This window comes from Peromyscus eremicus, chromosome 1 (genome assembly GCF_949786415.1).
Source record: "Peromyscus eremicus chromosome 1, PerEre_H2_v1, whole genome shotgun sequence".
Taxonomy (NCBI): domain Eukaryota; kingdom Metazoa; phylum Chordata; class Mammalia; order Rodentia; family Cricetidae; genus Peromyscus; species Peromyscus eremicus.
The window spans coordinates 162,887,956-162,905,749 of NC_081416.1; the positions used below are offsets into that span (position 1 = coordinate 162,887,956).

A 17,794-nucleotide genomic window follows, 5' to 3' on the forward strand; every position below is an offset into this window, starting at 1 on the left:
TGGGTGAGAGTATTTCTGAAGGCCCTGGCGTAGCAGCTCTGTTACTCACGCTAACTTACTAACATTCTTTTTCTTTCCTCCTGGACCACTGGCTGCCACTCTCAGGAGACCTGTGCCAGGATCCTCCTTTATCGTGGAGCAAACAAGGATGTGAAAAATAATAACGGACAGACACCCTTCCAGGTCTGGGGTTCAGGGTTAATAGGCGGCTGCAGGGACTGAGTGAGGGGACACAGAGGACCAAGGGGACCAGAGGAATGGCGGTGGGGAATGCTGCAAGGGGAGCATGGTCTGGGAGAGGGAGAGGGTCAGGTCAGCGGAGCGGAAGGCGGGTCGATAGAGTGGAAGGCTGACTTGGAGGAATTCAAGATGTTTCCTGACCTTGCTCTCTACTGAGCATCTGCCTCCCTGCACCCCTCCTCCAGGTGGCTGTGATTGCTGGGAATTTTGAGCTGGGGGAACTGATCCGTAACCATCGAGAACAGGATGTGGGTGAGTGAAAAGGAGTTGGGGTGAAGGAGGAACTGAGGTTCATGTTGGGGATTACAGAGTTGGTGGCCCGATTGGAAGGTGCCAGGGTGGGACACAGACTCCTCAAAGTTCCAGAGAGGTCTGAGGTGTCGGGGGGAGTGACTCAGCACTGCTCCTACCCCCACTTTCTCATCTCCACCTTTCTCTCTCTCCCACCACCTCTCGCCCTCATGGTCCCTACCTGCCTCTGTTTCCCCATCCCACCTGCCTGCCCCGATCACCACTGTTCACTCTCAGTACCCTTCCAGGAGTCCCCCAAGTATGCAGCCCGGCGTCGGGGAACCCCAGGTGCAGGGCTGACTGTACCTCCAGCGCTGCTGCGAGCTAACAGTGACACAAGCATGGCTCTGCCTGATTGGATGGTGTTTTCGGCCCCAGGGGCCTCATCATCTGGGACCCCTGGCCCTACCTCAGGACCCCAGGGCCAGTCACAGCCCTCAGCCCCCAGCACTAAGCTCAGTAGTGGGACCCTCCGAAGTGCCAGCAGCCCCCGAGGTGCCCGGGCACGCTCCCCATCCCGAGGGAGACATCCTGAAGATGCCAAGAGACAGCCTCGAGGCCGGCCCAGGTAGGCAGGACTCAGGCCCCCTGTCCCCAGCCCAGCCATTTTAGCACCCACACAGCCAGCCCAGCTACCCGCCTCCTGTCCCAAGAGTGGTGGGTCCTCTGCCCACCTACATCTCTAATAGTCTTATGGGTAAAATGAGGGTGTGTTAGGGATGCTTGGTCTCACTCCTGGCATGAGGTGAGATAGGACACTAAAAGAAAAAGCCTGCAACCTATGAGCACAGACAGGTGTCAGGGTAAAGAGAGAGGAAAGAGAGCAGGAAGAGAGAATTGAGGTGGGCAGGGACTTTGGGAACAATGTCCAAGGCTGTTCAGGAGTTCAGGGAGGGGACGCTGAGAGCTGAGGGAGCAGAAGGGACCGTTCTATGGTAAGGATGCCAGGGAGAGAGGGAGGCTCACAAGGTGTACCCCAGGCCCCAAGAAGGTGGAGAAGACTGGGAACAGTTGGCTGTGGCCCTGGACCTGCCCTAAGAGGAAGCTAGGAGTCACTGAAGGCTCATGAGCTGGGGATGTACCAGCACAGGTCCAAGAAGCTGAATCAGGCTGTGTTGTGCATACCATGGGAGGGGTAGAATTGGGAGCCTGAAGACAGGAGACAGGGGTGCAGCTAGTCTCCCAAGGGTACCAGAGCTTGGAAAAGCACTCAATCCCTGTCCCCACCCTAATTCTCTGCCTCCCTTCCATCCAAGGACCCTTGTCCCCCCAGAAGTACCCTGTCCCTCCACTCCCCCCTGCCTCTCACAACTTCTGTGTATGCAGCTCCAGCGGGACACCCCGAGAAGGGCCGGCTGGGGGAACTGGGGGCTCAGGGGGCCCTGGGGGCTCCCTGGGCAGCAGAGGCAGACGTAGGAAGCTCTATTCAGCGGTACCCGGACGCTCCTTCATGGCCGTGAAGTCATACCAGGCGCAAGGCGAGGGGGAGATCTCTCTGAGTAAAGGCGAGAAGATCAAAGGTGACAGGATGGGGCTGGGTGGGTGCAAGGGCGGGGACCTCAGTCTGGGGACCCGAGAGCCCTGAGAGGCTCCTCTGACTCGGAGGAGAGGGTGCAGGGTGAGGGGACCTCAGTGCCCTGAGAGGCTCCTGTGACTCGGAGGAGAGGGTGCAGGGTGAGGGGAATCTCACTCTGGGGACCTGAGAGCCCTGAGAGGCTCCTCTGACTCGGAGGAGAGGGAGACACTGTATGGAACAGTGTCAGGAGGAAGAGGGAAACTGATCAGTGGAGGGAGACCATTGATTGACATGTGGTGGGCTGGATGGGAGCTTTTTTTTTTCCTTTCTTATTGTGTGTATGTATGTTTATGGTATAGGTGCATGTGTGCAAATGTGTTTGAATGTGTGTGAGCACATGTGTGTACAGGTATTGGTGCATGTGTGTAGTATGTATGTGGAGGCCAGAGGCGGACATGGGGTGTCTTCCTCAGTCTCTATCCATATTGATTTTTGCAACAGGGTCTCTCACTGAACTCAGCCAGGCTGGCTACCCACCTATCTCTGCTTCCTGTGCTGGGTGTTACAGACACCCACAGCTGCACCTGGCCTTTTGTGTGGGTTCTGGGGATCCAAACTCAGGTCTTTGTGCTTGCACAGCAGGCAGTGTACCTACTGGGCCATTTTCTCTCGCTCCTAGAGCCTTTCTTCTTGAGGCGGGGGTCTCATGCTTCCCAAGCTTGTCTCAAGTTCACTTAGTAACACAGGTTCACCTTGAGCTTCTGGTCATCCTGCCTCCACCTCCTGAGTGCTGGAATTACAAGTGACCATGCCTGGCCATCTCTCCAGAGGGCAGGGACTAGCCCACAACTTGCAGCCTTCACAGTATGGACAGTGTGTGTTCCTGGACAACTGGATGCCTTGGACACAGGGAACCATGTTGAAGGCAATATAATTCATATCAAACAGAGGGTAATTTTCTGCCAGATTCTTATCTGTCCAGGAGCCCTGCAGTGTAGCAGCTGAGCAGCAGGCTGTCTGAGCCTGTCTTGGCCCCACCACCTCTTAGAGGAAAGAGTTCTAGAAACCAACTTCTCTGAGCCCTGGTCTCACTGCTTTAAAACAAGACTCTCGGGAGAATCATGAAAGTCACTAAGTCTCTTAGATCCAGTCTTTGGATGCTGTAAATGCTGTAACAGATAGAACATATGCTGTAATAGATAAGAACCAGCCTTCCTTCTCATAAGCACTTAAGGAAAGACCAGTGATGGCTGCCCAAGCAGGAGGGTCCTTCCAGGGGACATAGATATGAGGAAGGCCTTGAAGGGTGTTCAGAGGTCCTCATCCAGCAAGTTGAATCTTTTATGAACTTAGTGGTCTGTTTTCCCATAGCAAGCAAGGATAGGGAGGTCAGTGTGCGTGTGTGTGTGTGTGTGTGTGTGTGTGTGTGTGTGTGTGTATGTGCCTGTATCTGTTACCTATCATGTGTACATAAACATGTAACTTTGAATCTAGCCTACAATCTATTAGCTGTATCTATGTTATGTACCTAACAATCCATCATGTATCTGTCTACTTATCTATCATCTGTTTATCTATCAATCTATTTATCTAGCAATCTGTGTATCTATCAATCTTGAGGTAGGGGGTCATGCTGTAGCCCAGCATAGCCTTGAACTGATTCTGTAGCCAAGACTTGCCTTAACTGTCAGCAGTCTTCTTGCCTCAGCCCCCTGAATGCTGGGATGGCATACATGAACCAGCACATTTTGGTTTCTAACATTCTGTAGCATTTATGTAGAAAACGCTTCCATGGTCTCCTTGTGTCCTCAGCTACTAGGGTGCCTCAAGTTTTAGGGATATTTGGATGTCTTGTTCAATTTTCATTTCACATACTGTCATCTGGCCTCTCTCCAGACACCATTTTCTGTCCACCACCACCCCCCATTTAAAAAGGTATTTTATTCGTTTATATGCGTATATACTATGGGAATATATATGGTGCCTGTGCCTGTGTGAATATGGAGACCACCATCTGCCTATTTCTTTGAGGCAGAGTCTAGGCTGAAAGCCAGCAAGTCCCAGCAATCCTTTTGTCTCCACCCACCTTAGAACTGGGACTATAGGCATCCAATGGACACCCAGCTTGTTACATAGGTGCTGGGTCCTGAACTCTAGTCCTAACGATTGCACACAAATGTTCTTAATCACTGAGCCATCTCTCCAGCCCTACTTCCATTTCTGAGAGCTTGTTTAGAGGTCCTAGCAGGGGGGTGCAAATACTCACATACCCTTGATTGAAGAATGGTTTTCCTCTGTAAGAGAAAGCCATTCTCTTAGACTGAGTGCACATGTTATGGGGGACGCACATGGAATGGTAAGGAGGAAGGGGACACCTGGGTAGCCAGCCAAGCCAGCCAGATCATCCAAATCCACCCTGGAAATCAGTAGGGTGAGAGATGTCACAGCTGGCTTCCCTTCACATCCACCCTCACTATTTTTTAAAAATCATTATTTATTTTTGGTTTATATGTATGTTTGCTTTGCCTGCATGAATGTATGTGTACCATGTGCATGCCCAGTGCTATGAAAGTCTGGCAGAACAGACTGAGAGCACTGAGAGACTGGCAGAACTCCCTGAATGCCCTATTGATAACTTGCAGCCGTGACCCAGGGCTTCCTCTCATGGCATTGCCCCAGATCCTTGGGAGAGGGGGCGGTGTGTAGGGAGAAGTATCCAGGAACCTCATGGCGACTCCTACTGTCATCTGAGCTCTAGGGAGACTTTTCAAGTGTGATCCTCAGCATCTTTGTGTGTGTGTGTGTGTGTGTGTGTGTGTGTGTGTGTGTGTGTTTGTGTGTGTGTGTAGCTATGTGTACGCTTGATCCTCAGGACCAGTCCTCCTTGCTTTTTGAGACAGGGACTCTCACTACACTGGAACTTGTCAAGTAGGCTAGGCTGGCCAGCAAGGCCCAGAGGTCTACCTGTCTGTACCTTCCCACAATGAGATTACAGTATGTGCCACTGTATCCGGCTTTCTCCATGGGTTCTGGAGGACTGAATTCAGGTCCTCACACTTGTGAGGCAGGCACTTCATCTGCCAAGCCATATTCCAGTTCTTTAATTTTTTTTCAGTAGTTGGAATTGAGTTCAGGAGACAAGCATTCCATCATTAAGTTAAGCACCCCAGCACCACACTAGGGGATTCTAGGCAGGGGCTCTACCACTGAGCAACACCTCAGTTCTTCACTGAGGGATCCTAGGCAGGGACCCTACCACTAAGCCACACTCATAGCCCTTCTTTCACTTTTTCTTTCTGAGACAGGGTCTCACTAAGTTGCATAGGTTGGCTTTAAACTCACTCTGAATCCAGAAACATCTTGAATGTGCAATCTTCTTGCCTTAGCCTTCTGAGCAGCTAGAATAACAAGCCTGTGCTACCAGCCCCAGCTTGCCTTCAGATTTTTTTAAAACAATTTATTTTTATTTTATATGCATTGATGTTTTGCCTGCATGTGTGTCTGTGTGAGGGTGTCAGATCTTGGAGTTACAGACAGTTGTGAGCTACCATGTGAATGCTGGGAATAGAATCCAAGTCCTCGGGAAGAGCAGTCAGTGTTCTTAGCCACTGAGCCATCTCTCTAGCCCCCACCTTCAAATTTTTAACCTAGAAAGAGTTGAGGACTGAGTGAGGAGAGAAAATAGGTGAAGGACCAAGTCCAGACAGAGTTGGGGAAAATACTGGAGATACAGAAAAGACAGTGTGTCTGTTGCTATTAGCAACAGTGTTTAGGTCCTTGGATGGGAATTCAGGCACACAGTAGCCACTCAAAGCTGTATTCCTGGAACCACACAGGCTTGTGTTCGAATTCTGACATGCCGGTAACTAGCCTTGTGACCTGGGGCAGGTGGCAGGTGGCTCTTTGAGTCGAGCTTCAGTTTCTTTGTCACTAACATGGGGGTAGTAAAAGTATCCCCTCTCGAGTTCTAGCCTGGAATCAGAGCCCAGGCTCCTTGCCATCTCTCTCTGCTTCAACCAGACAAGGGACAGGATGGTGACATGTGGCAGGACAGGTCTGCTCAAAGGGCGGAGCGTTGCCGCTGCCTACAGCTGTGGGTGGGGAGGGAGGATGAGACAGGCAGAGACTCCAGGAGCATCGGGGGTAGGAGTGGGGATAGCTGTCTCCAGAGTAGCCATCTGAGCCATAGCACTTTGGAAGGGAACACCCAACTAGGCTGTGGATGGTAACTAGAAGGGACAAGGACCAGGTGTGGACCTGCCCCTAATCAGGGGGACTGTGCCACAGAATCCACTCTGCTCCCCAAGCCTACCTGATGTGCTCCTCAGGTTCAGGAAGCTCACATGCAAGAGTGTCCCAACTTGGCTCTCCACTGTGCTCTCTCCCCTTCCTCAGACCTTCTGTTTTTGGTTTCGAGGCAGGGTCTCTTGTAGCCCAGGCTGACCTTGAGCTCTCTAGGTACTGAGAATGACGTTAAAGTCCTCATCCATCTGCCTCCACTGCTGGGGTTATAGATGTGTACCACCACAACAGTTTTGCTTTGTTTGGGGGTTTGAGTGTGAGTGTGGTGTGTGCACACTTGTTTACAGGTGCACATATGCAGAGGCCAGAGGAGGGCTCTGGGTGTCCTGCTGAGTCACTCTCTGCCTTATTCCCTTAAGACAGGGTCTCTCACTAGACTTGGAGCTAGGCTAGTGGCAAGCAAGCCCAATGGTCCTCCTGTTTCCTAACAGCAGTGTTAAAGGTCTGTGTGTGGCCACACTCAGCTTTTGTTTTAACACAGCTGCTGGCATTCAAACTCTGGTCCTTAGGGTTGACCAATAAGCATTCTTACCCACTGAGTCATCTCATCACCCCCTATCCCTAAGTTTTTGTTAAAATCTTGTGATATAGCCCAGGCTAGCCTCGAATTCACACAAATCCTGTATCAGTTCTTTCTTTTTTAAAATAATTTTTATTTCACTTTATGTATATGATCACTTTGCCTGTGTGTACACTACTTGTGTGCTCCTGGAACTGAGTTACATATGGTTGTGAGATGCCATGTGGGTGCTGGGAATTGAACCCAAGTCCTCTGGAAGAGCAGCCAGTGCTCTCAACCTCTGAGCCATCTCTCCAGCCTGCAGTCAGTACCCTTAACTGCTAAGCAATCTCTCCAGCCCTCATGCCTCAAATACATCTTAAGGACATCTTTGGGTGTTGGGATAACAGGATGGTGTGTACCAAGTATGTTGGGAGCAAAAGAGAAGCCTCGACACCTCAAGAAGGGGCTGGCTTCCAACTGTTAGAGGGCTTAGCTGGCGTGCACAAAATTCTGGGTTCTACCCCCAGCACCACATAAACTGGATTTGGTGGTGCACACCTGTCATCCCAGCACTGAAGATGTGAAGGCAGGTGAATCGGGAGTTCAAGGTCATAATCAGCTATACAGTGACTTTGAGGCTGGCCTAGAATACATGATAACTCGTCTCAAAAATATAGTGAGGCAAGGGAGGAGGAGGAAGAGGAGGAGGAGAGGGTGGGGAGAAGAGAAGAAAGAGGCGGGGGAAATAAAGGAAGGAAAGCTCAAAACATTTCCCTGTCCCCACTGTCCTATCCAGTGCTCAGCATCGGGGAAGGAGGCTTCTGGGAAGGCCAGGTCAAAGGTCGAGTTGGCTGGTTCCCCTCTGACTGCCTAGAAGAGGTGGCAAACCGCTCCCAGGAAGGAAGACAAGGTAACAAGGAATGGTCTCCATCACACCCTGCAATCTTCCTGTCTCTCCTGACCCACCGCATGGGGGTGCAGGAGTCTGGGGGTAGGCTTGAGCTTGCTGTTTACAAAGTGAGGGACCAAGGCTTTTTGTCCCCACAGAAAGCCGAAGCGACAAGGCAAAGAGACTCTTCAGGCATTATACAGTGGGCTCCTACGACAGCTTCGATGCCCCAAGGTAAATGTCCTCACACTCTCAGGTGTCCCCCCCGTTCCCAGCTCCCTTCACACACCACACTTTAAGGCCTCTCTCTCCCGTTGATCTACTTGAAAGTTGGGAGAAGGCAGAATTCTGTTAATGAACAGCCCAATCCCAAATCTGCCCCTGGCAGCCACTGAGACCATCTAGTTTAGGGATACCCAAAACATGGGTTAGGGTATCTTGGGGCCCCCGGTTCTTGTGTGGGGGCTAGTTAACAGCCCTGCTCTCCTTCCTGTTCCCCCATCTGTGTGCAGTCCCATACTGTGGACATATGTACATCCTGTGTGTCATACAGTGTGGGGGGGTGGAACCAGCAGGACCCAATGGGTGGGAACAGGGAGAGGGGCACACTGACACCTGTCCCCTCCTTGGCTGCTGGCTGACTTGCTTCTGAAGTCTGATCAATGGGATTGACTCAGGGAGGTGAGAGGGGCGGGGTAGGGTGGGGATTGGGCCAGGATGGGGTGCTTGTATATGGGGGACGAGAATGTGTATGTGTGCATGACCAGAGTTGAGGAGTCCCAGCGTGTGGACATCGTCTCTGCCAGTGTGCATGACGCATCCGCGTGCATGTACAGGCAGAAGGCCCTTAGTTGGATATCACTGTAAATATACCCTAGCCAAGGCTGTGTGCGGCAGTCCTCAGTGCACATGGGTGCATTTGTGTCAGTGTTGACTGTGGGGCTGGCTTTGCACATGTGTGCTTCTCTGACTGTGGGCAAGCACTGCCAGAGCTGTCCACGTGTCTGCTCACATGTGACCAGGTGACAGATCTCTACACACCCTGTGTCGCTGTGTGTGCTTTGTTAGCCCAGTGTTGTGTCTGTCTTTTCTTCTCTGATTGGTCTGGAATTCAGAACCTGGAATGCTGTGGGAGGGAAGGGCAGAGGAAGGACAGACTCCAGGGGCACAGGGCTCTGCTGCGGGGAGGAGATGCCATAATCCAGGGTCTGAAAGACGACACCCTCCTCTGCCACCCCATCCCACCCCAATCCAAGGAAGGGTCTCCCTGTTCACAGTATCCCTCCATTAAATGTGTCCAAACCTGTGTCTGTGTTCTGGCGAGTGGGGGAAAGGTCTGGGTGGGGGAGGAGAAAGGAATGATATCATGGGTGGGGACAGGGTGGGGCTGGGGTACCAGCCACCCTGCGCCCCAGGGTCTGAGGCGGATCATCTTGTGCCTGTTCACCTGGTACGTCTCTGGCTCTGGGCACTGGGTGAGTATGGAGGCTCCCCAAGTCAGCCTGTCTGGAGGGGAGGTGTCTCCTGGGCCTGGGTCTTGGGGTGATGGGAGGGGTCTCTTTCAACCCCAGTCTCCATCTTCCCTTTGTTAAAACTATCCTGTCCTGAAGCCTTGCCGTTTCTGTCCCTTCTCCGCCTCTCCTGGGGCTGAGATCCAAGTGTCCCTTCAATAATGCCTTCCCTCTGCTCTACCTGACCCAGTCTGCAGTGACCTGGCTTGTGTGCTCACACTCTGCATCTTACTGTTGGTCCCCAGCATCCCAGCTAGAGCTGGGCCGCGCTTGCCTGTGTACCTACCCTGGTTCGGTGTACCACCCTCTCTCCTCCTGCCTTGGGGGGGCGGGGCGGTGGGGGTCCCCGGCTCTGGTGAGTTGTGGTGTGTGTCCCCTCACTACGCTCTGTTTCGGTGTTCTGGGTCCCAGTTGAGTGTCTTGGGTCCTTCACCCCACGCCACCCCCGCACCCTGCCTTTCCCCTTTCCTTACTATGTTGGGGATGAGCTGTGTGTGTGTGTGTGTGTGTGTGTGTGTGTGTGTGTCTACGCTGAGGGTGGGCTGCTTGCCCTCTCTTGGGGACGTGTCTGCCTCTCTAACCCTTGGGTGTCCCTTGCCTTGAAAGTGTGGTTCTGTCTGTCTGCTCGTCCCTGCACGCGGTGGCGAGGCATCTTATATGATGTGTGGCGCTGCGTCCTTCTCCCCGCGCTCCCGCTCTCTGGCTCACTCTCTCTGCACCTGCGCGAGAGGACTCTGGAAGGGGGGGGTATAGCTGGGGGGGGGGACAGACCGGAAGTGACTCCCTCCCCCTCCCCGAGCCTTGCCCCTCCCCCTCCTCCCGCCAAAGGGGCCCCCGCGTTACCCTCCCCCGCCCGCCCCCCCTCCGCCCGGCTGCCCGGCGCAGGACGCCAAGGGGTTAACGCTGGGCCGCTGCTGCCTCCGGAGCTGTCCGCGGTGCTGGAGCCTCAGCCATGCGCTGTCCCCCACGCGCCCCCCGCGGCATGTGAGCCCCCCGGGGCTGCCCGCCTTCCCGAAGGGGGGTGCGCGCCCCCTCCCCCGGCCCCTCCCCCCTCCCGGCGCGGGTCAGCATGAGGCGGGGCCTGGGGGCCCGGACACGGGGGTTCAGCCGAGCGGGGACGGGGACGCGGCGGCGGCGGCGACGGCGGCCGCGGTGGTGGCGGGGGCGGCCCGGATCGGGACCCGGGCCGGGGCCAGGGCCGCGGTGGCGATGGCTTTGTCTGCAGTCGGGGGTGGCCCCGGCGGGGGCGCCCTACCCCAGCCGCCCCCTGCGCTCTCCTCCAGCTGGCCGGCGCTGGGGCCCCGGCGGCGCAGCGTCTGGTACATTTACAGGTAACGGCGCGCCCCTCCGTGCGTTCAGGGCCCCCAGACCTGTCCACTTTCCTCTTCGCAGCCTCCCTTCTCTAGGCCTGAACCCTCCCAGACCCTCTCTCAGCAGCTCAACACCCGCCTCTCTTCCACCTCCCTCCTTCCTGTGCCTCAGATGCGGCTCCAGGGCCTCCTCTGCTCTCCACCAGGACTTTTTGCCCACCCCCCAACGAAAAGACCCCACTACAGCTAGACTCTGCAACCCACTCTTGCCCTTTCTGGCACCCCTAACTCCTCTACTCTAAGGAGCCCTTCCCCAGGGTCCCTCCCCAGATACCCCAGGCCCCCATCCCTCCAATCCTCCGCATCCCCGCCCCTCTTCCTAGAGTCAGCAAGTCCCCCCATTCATACCCCTGTCTCCCATTCACAGTCGGTCCCCCACACACACACCTCCATCACACAGGCATCCCGCCCCCAGCCTTCCCTCCCCTCCTCTTTTTCCGCTGCGTGTGTCACTGTGCGGCTGTGCGTGTGTCAATGATGTGTGTGCCTGTGACCGCCTGCGTGTGTGAGGGACAGACAGAGATGAGAGGCTGTGGGCTCCAAGCCCACCCCACCCCGTGTCCATCTGTGTGTCCCTGCGTGGGGGTGTCTGTCTCTGTGTGACTTGGAGCCATAACGAGGCTGTCTGGGGACTGTGTGCGTATGTGCGCCTGTGTGTCTGTGTGCGTGCGCGCACACGTGTGTGTGTGTGTGTGTGTGTGTGTGTGTGTGTGTGTGTGTGTGTGATAGAGTGCATCTGTCCCAGAGACTGCGGCTGTGTTTCCCAACACCCAACCTCCTACGCCTGGCCTGCCCCCTTCCCCCCTGCTCCCCCCCCCCACCAGTTTGCTCTTGTGTTTCTGTCCCCATGTGCCCTGCTCTGTGCCCCCAGGAGTCTGTGCATGGGGACGAAGGACCTGAGGTTCTGCCCTCTGCGGGGATGGGGGCACGTGGGCTGAACCTCGTCAAGCGTCTGCATGGGGCTCCGGCACCTGCCTGTGTGCTGTTCTCAGCATGGGGACAGAGACTGGCTTCCTTGCATGCGGGGGCCCTGTGCAGGCCGTGGGGAGGCCTGCCGAGATGGGAACACAGGGAGGGAACTGAGGGCCGGAGGGAGCACTGTGGATGGCAGCCGGCTCCAGGCTGTGGCATCCTGAGTGGGCAAGAGGGACCTGGGTGGGGGTGGGGAGCAGTCGCGCCGCAGTCTCCAAGAGGGAAGCAGCAAGCCCTGGAGACCTTCTCTGGGACACCGAGGGATGGCCTGGGGAAGGACATGGTGCCAGCTCCTGATGAGCAGGTAGTCCGCACCACATACGGTGGTGCTGGGGGGTGGGTGCTGGATAGAGGGGCAATGGGATGTGTGGAGAGGGGTTAGGTACTGGAATTTGGGGGTGCTGAGTGCCAAGAAAGGAGATGGGATGAGGATAGAAGGCAAGCAGTAAGAGGAGGATTTGGGAGCACGAATGGGGCACCAGAGCCTGGAGTTTGCAGGGAAAGAGGCTGCTGGGAAAACCAGCCCGGTCAGCAGGGCAAGCTGCAGATACCCAAAGGAGAAAGAGCTTCCCATGGCAGTGTGAAAGGAATGTGAGGGCTACTGGGGGACACCGTGAACTTCTGTGTATAGGAGGCAAGAGAATGTGGAGGGCTGAGGCCCAAGAATTTTGGAGAGGAGGCAGGCAGGGGTTAGGAGGTGGGAGAAATACGAAAAGGACCCTTGGAAGAAGGGATAAGCAGAGTGCAGGGGTGGTCTCCCTGTATATCCTAAGGACACCCCCAGACTGGCTGGCTGAAGGGGTAGTTTGGGGAAACATGGGGATACAGGGTGGTATGGAGTGAGGTGTAGAAGTGGGAGGGGGATCCCAGGGAGGAAGGATGGAGTCAACTGCAAGAAGCTGAGAAGCAGGAAAGCAAGGCGGAGGTTTGGGGATGGGAGTACCGCATCTGGCAGAGGGCACACAAAGAGCTGTAGAAATAGAGACACTCCTGCAGCATGCTGGGGTCCATAGCAGGGAGGGACAGACGTGGGGGCTATGGTAATGGAAGGGCTTGGGTGTTACCAGAGTGTGTGGCTTTCTGGAAACCTAGCTGTGGTCTTGACAGTTCTAGCTGTTGTGATCTTGAGCAGGCCCTTGCTCTGTGCCTTAGTTTACATAGCTTTAAAGATGGGAACACTCACAATCAACCCCACCCGGGAATGCTGTAATGACTTAAATATTAAATGACCCAAAAGTGGTTGGCATTGCATGATTCTTGATGTATTTGTGTCACTAGCCGAAGTTAGGATAAACCCCAGAGGCTGGAGGGGCATTTGGGGTTTGTCTTAGTCAAGGGTTTCTATTGCTGAAACAAAACACCATGAAAGCAAGTTGGGGAGAAAAGGGTTTATTTGGTTTACACTTCCCTAACACTGTTCACTGAAGGAAGTCTAGACAGGAACTCAAACAGGGAAGAATCCTGGAGACAAGAGCTGATGCAGAGGCCATGGAGATGTGATGCTTACTGGCTTGCTTCCCATGGCTTGCTCAGCCTGCTTTCTTATAGAACCCAGGACTTCCAGCCCAGATATGGTACCACCCACAATGGGCTGGGCCCTTCCCAGTCAGTCACTGGTTAAGAAAATGCCCTACAGCAGAATGCTCCGGAGGCATTTCCCAATCAAGGGTCCCTCCTTTCAGATAACTCTAGTTTGTGTGTCAAGTTGACATAAGACCAGCCAGCGTAGAGGTCTTCTGCTGAACTTTGGGGTAAACGTATGTGTCTGAGGTATGGGTGGTGTGACATGAAAGGAACTGTAACTGCAGTTACTCAACTATTTTCTTAGGTATGAAAGAATGTTACTTATCAGCTAGGTATAGTGGTACACGCCTTGAATCCTAGCACTCAGGAGGCTGAGGCAGGCGGATCTCTGAGTTTGAGGGCAACCTGATTTACAGAGTAAGTTCCAGGACAGCCAGAGCTGCATAGTGAGAGCCTGACTGGAAAACAAATACACAATGTTACTGTGTGTCTCTGCAGAGTTTCTTAACCTTTTTGTGTCTTACTTCCTCACCCATAAAATGGAAGTTAGTGGTATTAAGTCTTCTTCCTGGACTGGCTAAGAGGAGCTAAGCCGGTGGGTCTGTTGTCAAGGGCTTTCAGCGCTGCCAGACCTGCAGCGAGCCTTGGCATAGGATCAAGAGTCTTGTGTCTGAGGACAGGGTACGTGGGAGAGGGCTGATATGTAGAGCTGGGGCTGAAAGAGATTGCAGAGTTGGGTGTGGTGGCTAACACCCATCACCCCAACACTAGGAGGCTGAAACAAGAGGATTGATGTGAGTTGTAGACCAGCCTGGGTTGTAGGGGGGGGAGAGGGGAGGGAGAGAGAGGAGAGAGAGAAGAGAGAGAGGAGAGAGAGAGAGAGAGAGAGAGAGAGAGAGAGAGAGAGAGAGAGAGGAGAGAGAGGAGAGGGGGAGAGAGAGAGGAGAGAGAGAGGAGGGGGAGAGAGAGGGACTTCAGAGTATGGGGAAAGGTGAGGGTAGCAGGCATGCATGAATGACTGAAGGTGACTTTGCTTGGTGAGGTGTAAGGGGGAGCCTGAAGGGCATTGCTGCCTCATGAGGAGGTTCTTGTGGGTGTGGAGAGGGTGACAGAGTAGTAAAGACATAGGACTTAGAAGAGGTCATCACCGTGTGTCGGGATGGGGATGAAACCGTCACAAAACACAGTCAGAGCCAAACTGCCCTGACCTCTGAATAATCTCCCAGACTGTCCATTCACCTTCCAGCCTCCTTAGACCCATTTCTCCCATCCCCCCGACCCCTCCCCTTTCTTCAGCCCTTCAGTCTTCTCCCAGCACCTGCTCCATGCAGCTGCAAAGACTGCTGGGGGGAACTGGGGAGGGCTGTGGGGGAGGAGGTGAGAACCTATGGACAGGTTTGTTGGCCTCTGGGTAAGCGCAATGGCTGGGGTATGCCTCTGTGTGCATGCATGATGTGGTGCCCATTCAGCACGGCAAGGACAGAGGCAGCACACAGGCATGTGCACAATACCCACTGATGTATGAGTGCACAGGTTTTTACCGTGGAAGCTGTGGGGGTCATGGGAACTTACAGAGGCACTGGTGGGGGGAGGAGGCATTAGAATACAGTAGGCACACAATTAGGTGTTATCCCCGTGTGCTGGGAGGTACTCAGAGGGCGTGTGATGGGAATACACTGATATCAAAGTGAGGGGAGTCAGAATCAGGGCATACTGGGATATGTGGGGGTGTCACTGAAATATACTGGAGTACTTGTGGAGGGCTGTTAGCTGAATATGTGGGGGTGGGTAATTGGGGAGCCCGCGTGGATATTATTGGAGTGGCTTAGAGCCACACAGATCTAACTGAGATTTGTTGTGTGCGTATGCGTGTGTGTGTGTGTGTGTGTGTGTGTGTGTGTGTGTGTGTGTGTGTGTATAGGGGGATGTCTGAGCATTGCTGCAACACAGAGAGTGTGCATGGCACTGGCCCTGGGTTCTAGATGCTAACAAAGACTGCTGCTGCAGAGACACTGCGGTGCGTGTGTTCTAGTGGTACATGTGTTACGGGGTATTCTGAAAGGAAGTGGCTTGAGAGAGAGCGGTTCAAGTGTCCCTGCCCGTATACTGGGTGAACAGAGAATGGCTGTAGCTCGCTGAGGCGGTAGAGTGGTAATCCGGGATCTGAGGCTGTGTTGCAACCAACCTGAGCAAGCATAGAAATGAGTGCCATGATTGGAATTTTATCTGTTTCCTCTGTGTTTATATCCTACTAAGATGTACTGGTGAGATATATGGCTCTAGAGCTGACACCATACTCAGGGAGAATTGGTGTTTATTTTTTCCAGTGCTAGTAATGGAACCCGGAGCCTTTGTGCATGCTAAGCTGGTGCTCTACCACTGAGCCACACCCCAGCCCCTCACTGGGGGATTCTAGGCAGGGGCTCTACCACTGAGCCACACCCCAGCCCCTCACTGGGGGATTCTAGGCAGGGGCTCTACCACTGAGCCATACCCCCAGCCCCTCATTGGGGGATTCTAGGCAGGGGCTCTACCACTGAGCCACACCCCAGCCCTTCACTGGGGGACTCTAGGCAGGGGCTCTACCACTGAGCCACACCCCAGCCCCTCACTGGGGGATTCTAGGCAGGGGCTCTACCACTGAGCCACACCCCCAGCCCCTCACTGGGAGGTTCTAGGCAGAGGCTCTACCACTGATCTATACCCCAGCCCCTCACTGGGGGATTCTAGGCAGGGGCTCTACCACTGATCTATACCCCAGCCCCTCACTGGGGGATTCTAGGCAGATGCTCTAGCAATAAGCCTCCAGCCCCTCACTAGGGGATTCTAGGCAGGGGCTCTACCACTGAGCCACACCCCCAGTCCCTCACTGGGGGATTCTAGGCAGGGGCTCTACCACTGAGCCACACCCCCAGTCCCTCACTGGGGGATTCTAGGCAGGGGCTCTACCACTGAGCCATACCCCCAGCCCCTCATTGGGGGATTCTAGGCAGGGGCTCTACCACTGAGCCACACCCCCAGTCCCTCACTGGGGGATTCTAGGCAGGGGCTCTACCACTGAGCCATACCCCCAGCCCCTCATTGGGGGATTCTAGGCAGGGGCTCTACCACTGAGCCACACCCCAGCCCCTCACTGGGGGATTCTAGGCAAGAGCTTTACTGCTAAGCTATATCCCCAGCTCTCTTTTCACATTTTATCTTCAGACAGAGCCTCACTAAGTTGCTCAGCTGATCTTGAGCTTTTGATCCTCTTTCTCAGCAACCCCCTCCAGTAGCTGGGATGACAGGCCTGCATCACCAGGACTGGTAATTGGTGTGTGACCAGAGTGTACTGACAGCCTGTGTGTGTGTGTATTGACACACTTGAAACTTAACAAGGGATGCAGCAGTCAGCACTGTCCACCGGAACTTCTAATAACTGACAGGAATGTCCTGTGTCAGCACTGTCATCAGGAACATCACGTGGCCACTGAGGAACTGACACTTTACATTTAATTTTGATTAATGTTGATAAAAAAAAATAGTCATGTGCAGCTAGCTACCATACCGGACAGGGTAATGTAAACATTGTTTTGATTGGTCCTCTGGAGGTATTCTTGTAGTAAAGGAGATGGGATATGTTAGTGCGTTCACTCTCTTGACTTAACACTTTGGCCTGAGGACATGGTGTGGGCTTTGTGCTACACCGTGTGTGTAGTACAACTTCTAAACTCTCACAGTCTCGTCAGGCAGGTTCCCCGATAGACTTGGAAACTGAAGCACAAAAGGTTAAAGTCATAGGTTCAAGGTCACAGACAGGAAGCTGCCAGCCAGGACCCAGGCAGGGCTGTGAAAATTCAGAGCCTCTTCTGCCCACCCCACTGGGTGCCTGGTGCACTGTGGGCTCAGTAACAGCTCTGCTGAATGGATGGGTGGATGGCTTCACGGAAGGATGAATGAGGAAAGAGTGGGTGGCAACGAGAGCACCCTGGGCTTTGCGGGGGTGTCTTGAGCATAAGTACAGACTGGATGGGGGTGGGAACTGCAGTGAATGGTCTCCATGCAGGGGCTGGGGCACCCTGTGACTGGGTGGGGCACCGACTCTGTGCCTCATGAGCCCTTCTCCACCCCACCCCCCATCCCTTCCTCCTGCCTCCTGCCAGTGATTACATCATCAAGGAGAAGACAGTCTTGCTGCAGAAGAAGGACAGTGAGGGGTTCGGGTTCGTGCTACGGGGGGCCAAGGGTGAGTGCTGGCCGGGGAGGGGATGGGAGATCCTCTCTGACCCAAGAAGCAGGGCCTGGATAGGGAGGATGGAAAAAGAGAAGGGACCCCCCTATACACACACCCTTAAGCCCACCCATTGCCCCACCCTGGGGTGCTGGTCCCTCAGCTCCAATGAGTCCTCTGTGACTTGGGTCTGAGCCCCATCCCCTGCTCGGCCTCTCCACCCCCTCCTCTCCGACCCCGCCGGCTCCTCCCCGTCTGCAGCGCAGACCCCCATCGAGGAATTCACCCCCACCCCGGCCTTCCCGGCGCTGCAGTACCTCGAGTCTGTGGACGAGGGTGGCGTGGCATGGCGGGCTGGACTACGAATGGGAGACTTCCTCATCGAGGTGAGCCCCAGACACACTGTCCCCCTGGGTCCCTGGGGACAAGCCCTAAGCCCACAAACTGTGCGCTGCTCTGGTCATCAG

General features: G+C 54.5%; 1 protein-coding gene across 1 annotated transcript in view; it reads left to right on the forward strand.

The window, feature by feature from the left end:
* Positions 1–17,794, forward strand: part of Shank1 (SH3 and multiple ankyrin repeat domains 1) — a 46,670-nt gene that overhangs the window by 12,633 nt on the left and 16,243 nt on the right. Inside the window, exons 8-15 of the mRNA XM_059278033.1 lie at positions 106–183; positions 426–492; positions 769–1,099; positions 1,858–2,051; positions 7,648–7,761; positions 7,899–7,974; positions 17,260–17,342; positions 17,589–17,713. Of these exons, the coding sequence (XP_059134016.1) occupies positions 106–183; positions 426–492; positions 769–1,099; positions 1,858–2,051; positions 7,648–7,761; positions 7,899–7,974; positions 17,260–17,342; positions 17,589–17,713 (1,068 nt within the window). The remainder of the gene's footprint in view (positions 1–105; positions 184–425; positions 493–768; positions 1,100–1,857; positions 2,052–7,647; positions 7,762–7,898; positions 7,975–17,259; positions 17,343–17,588; positions 17,714–17,794) is intronic.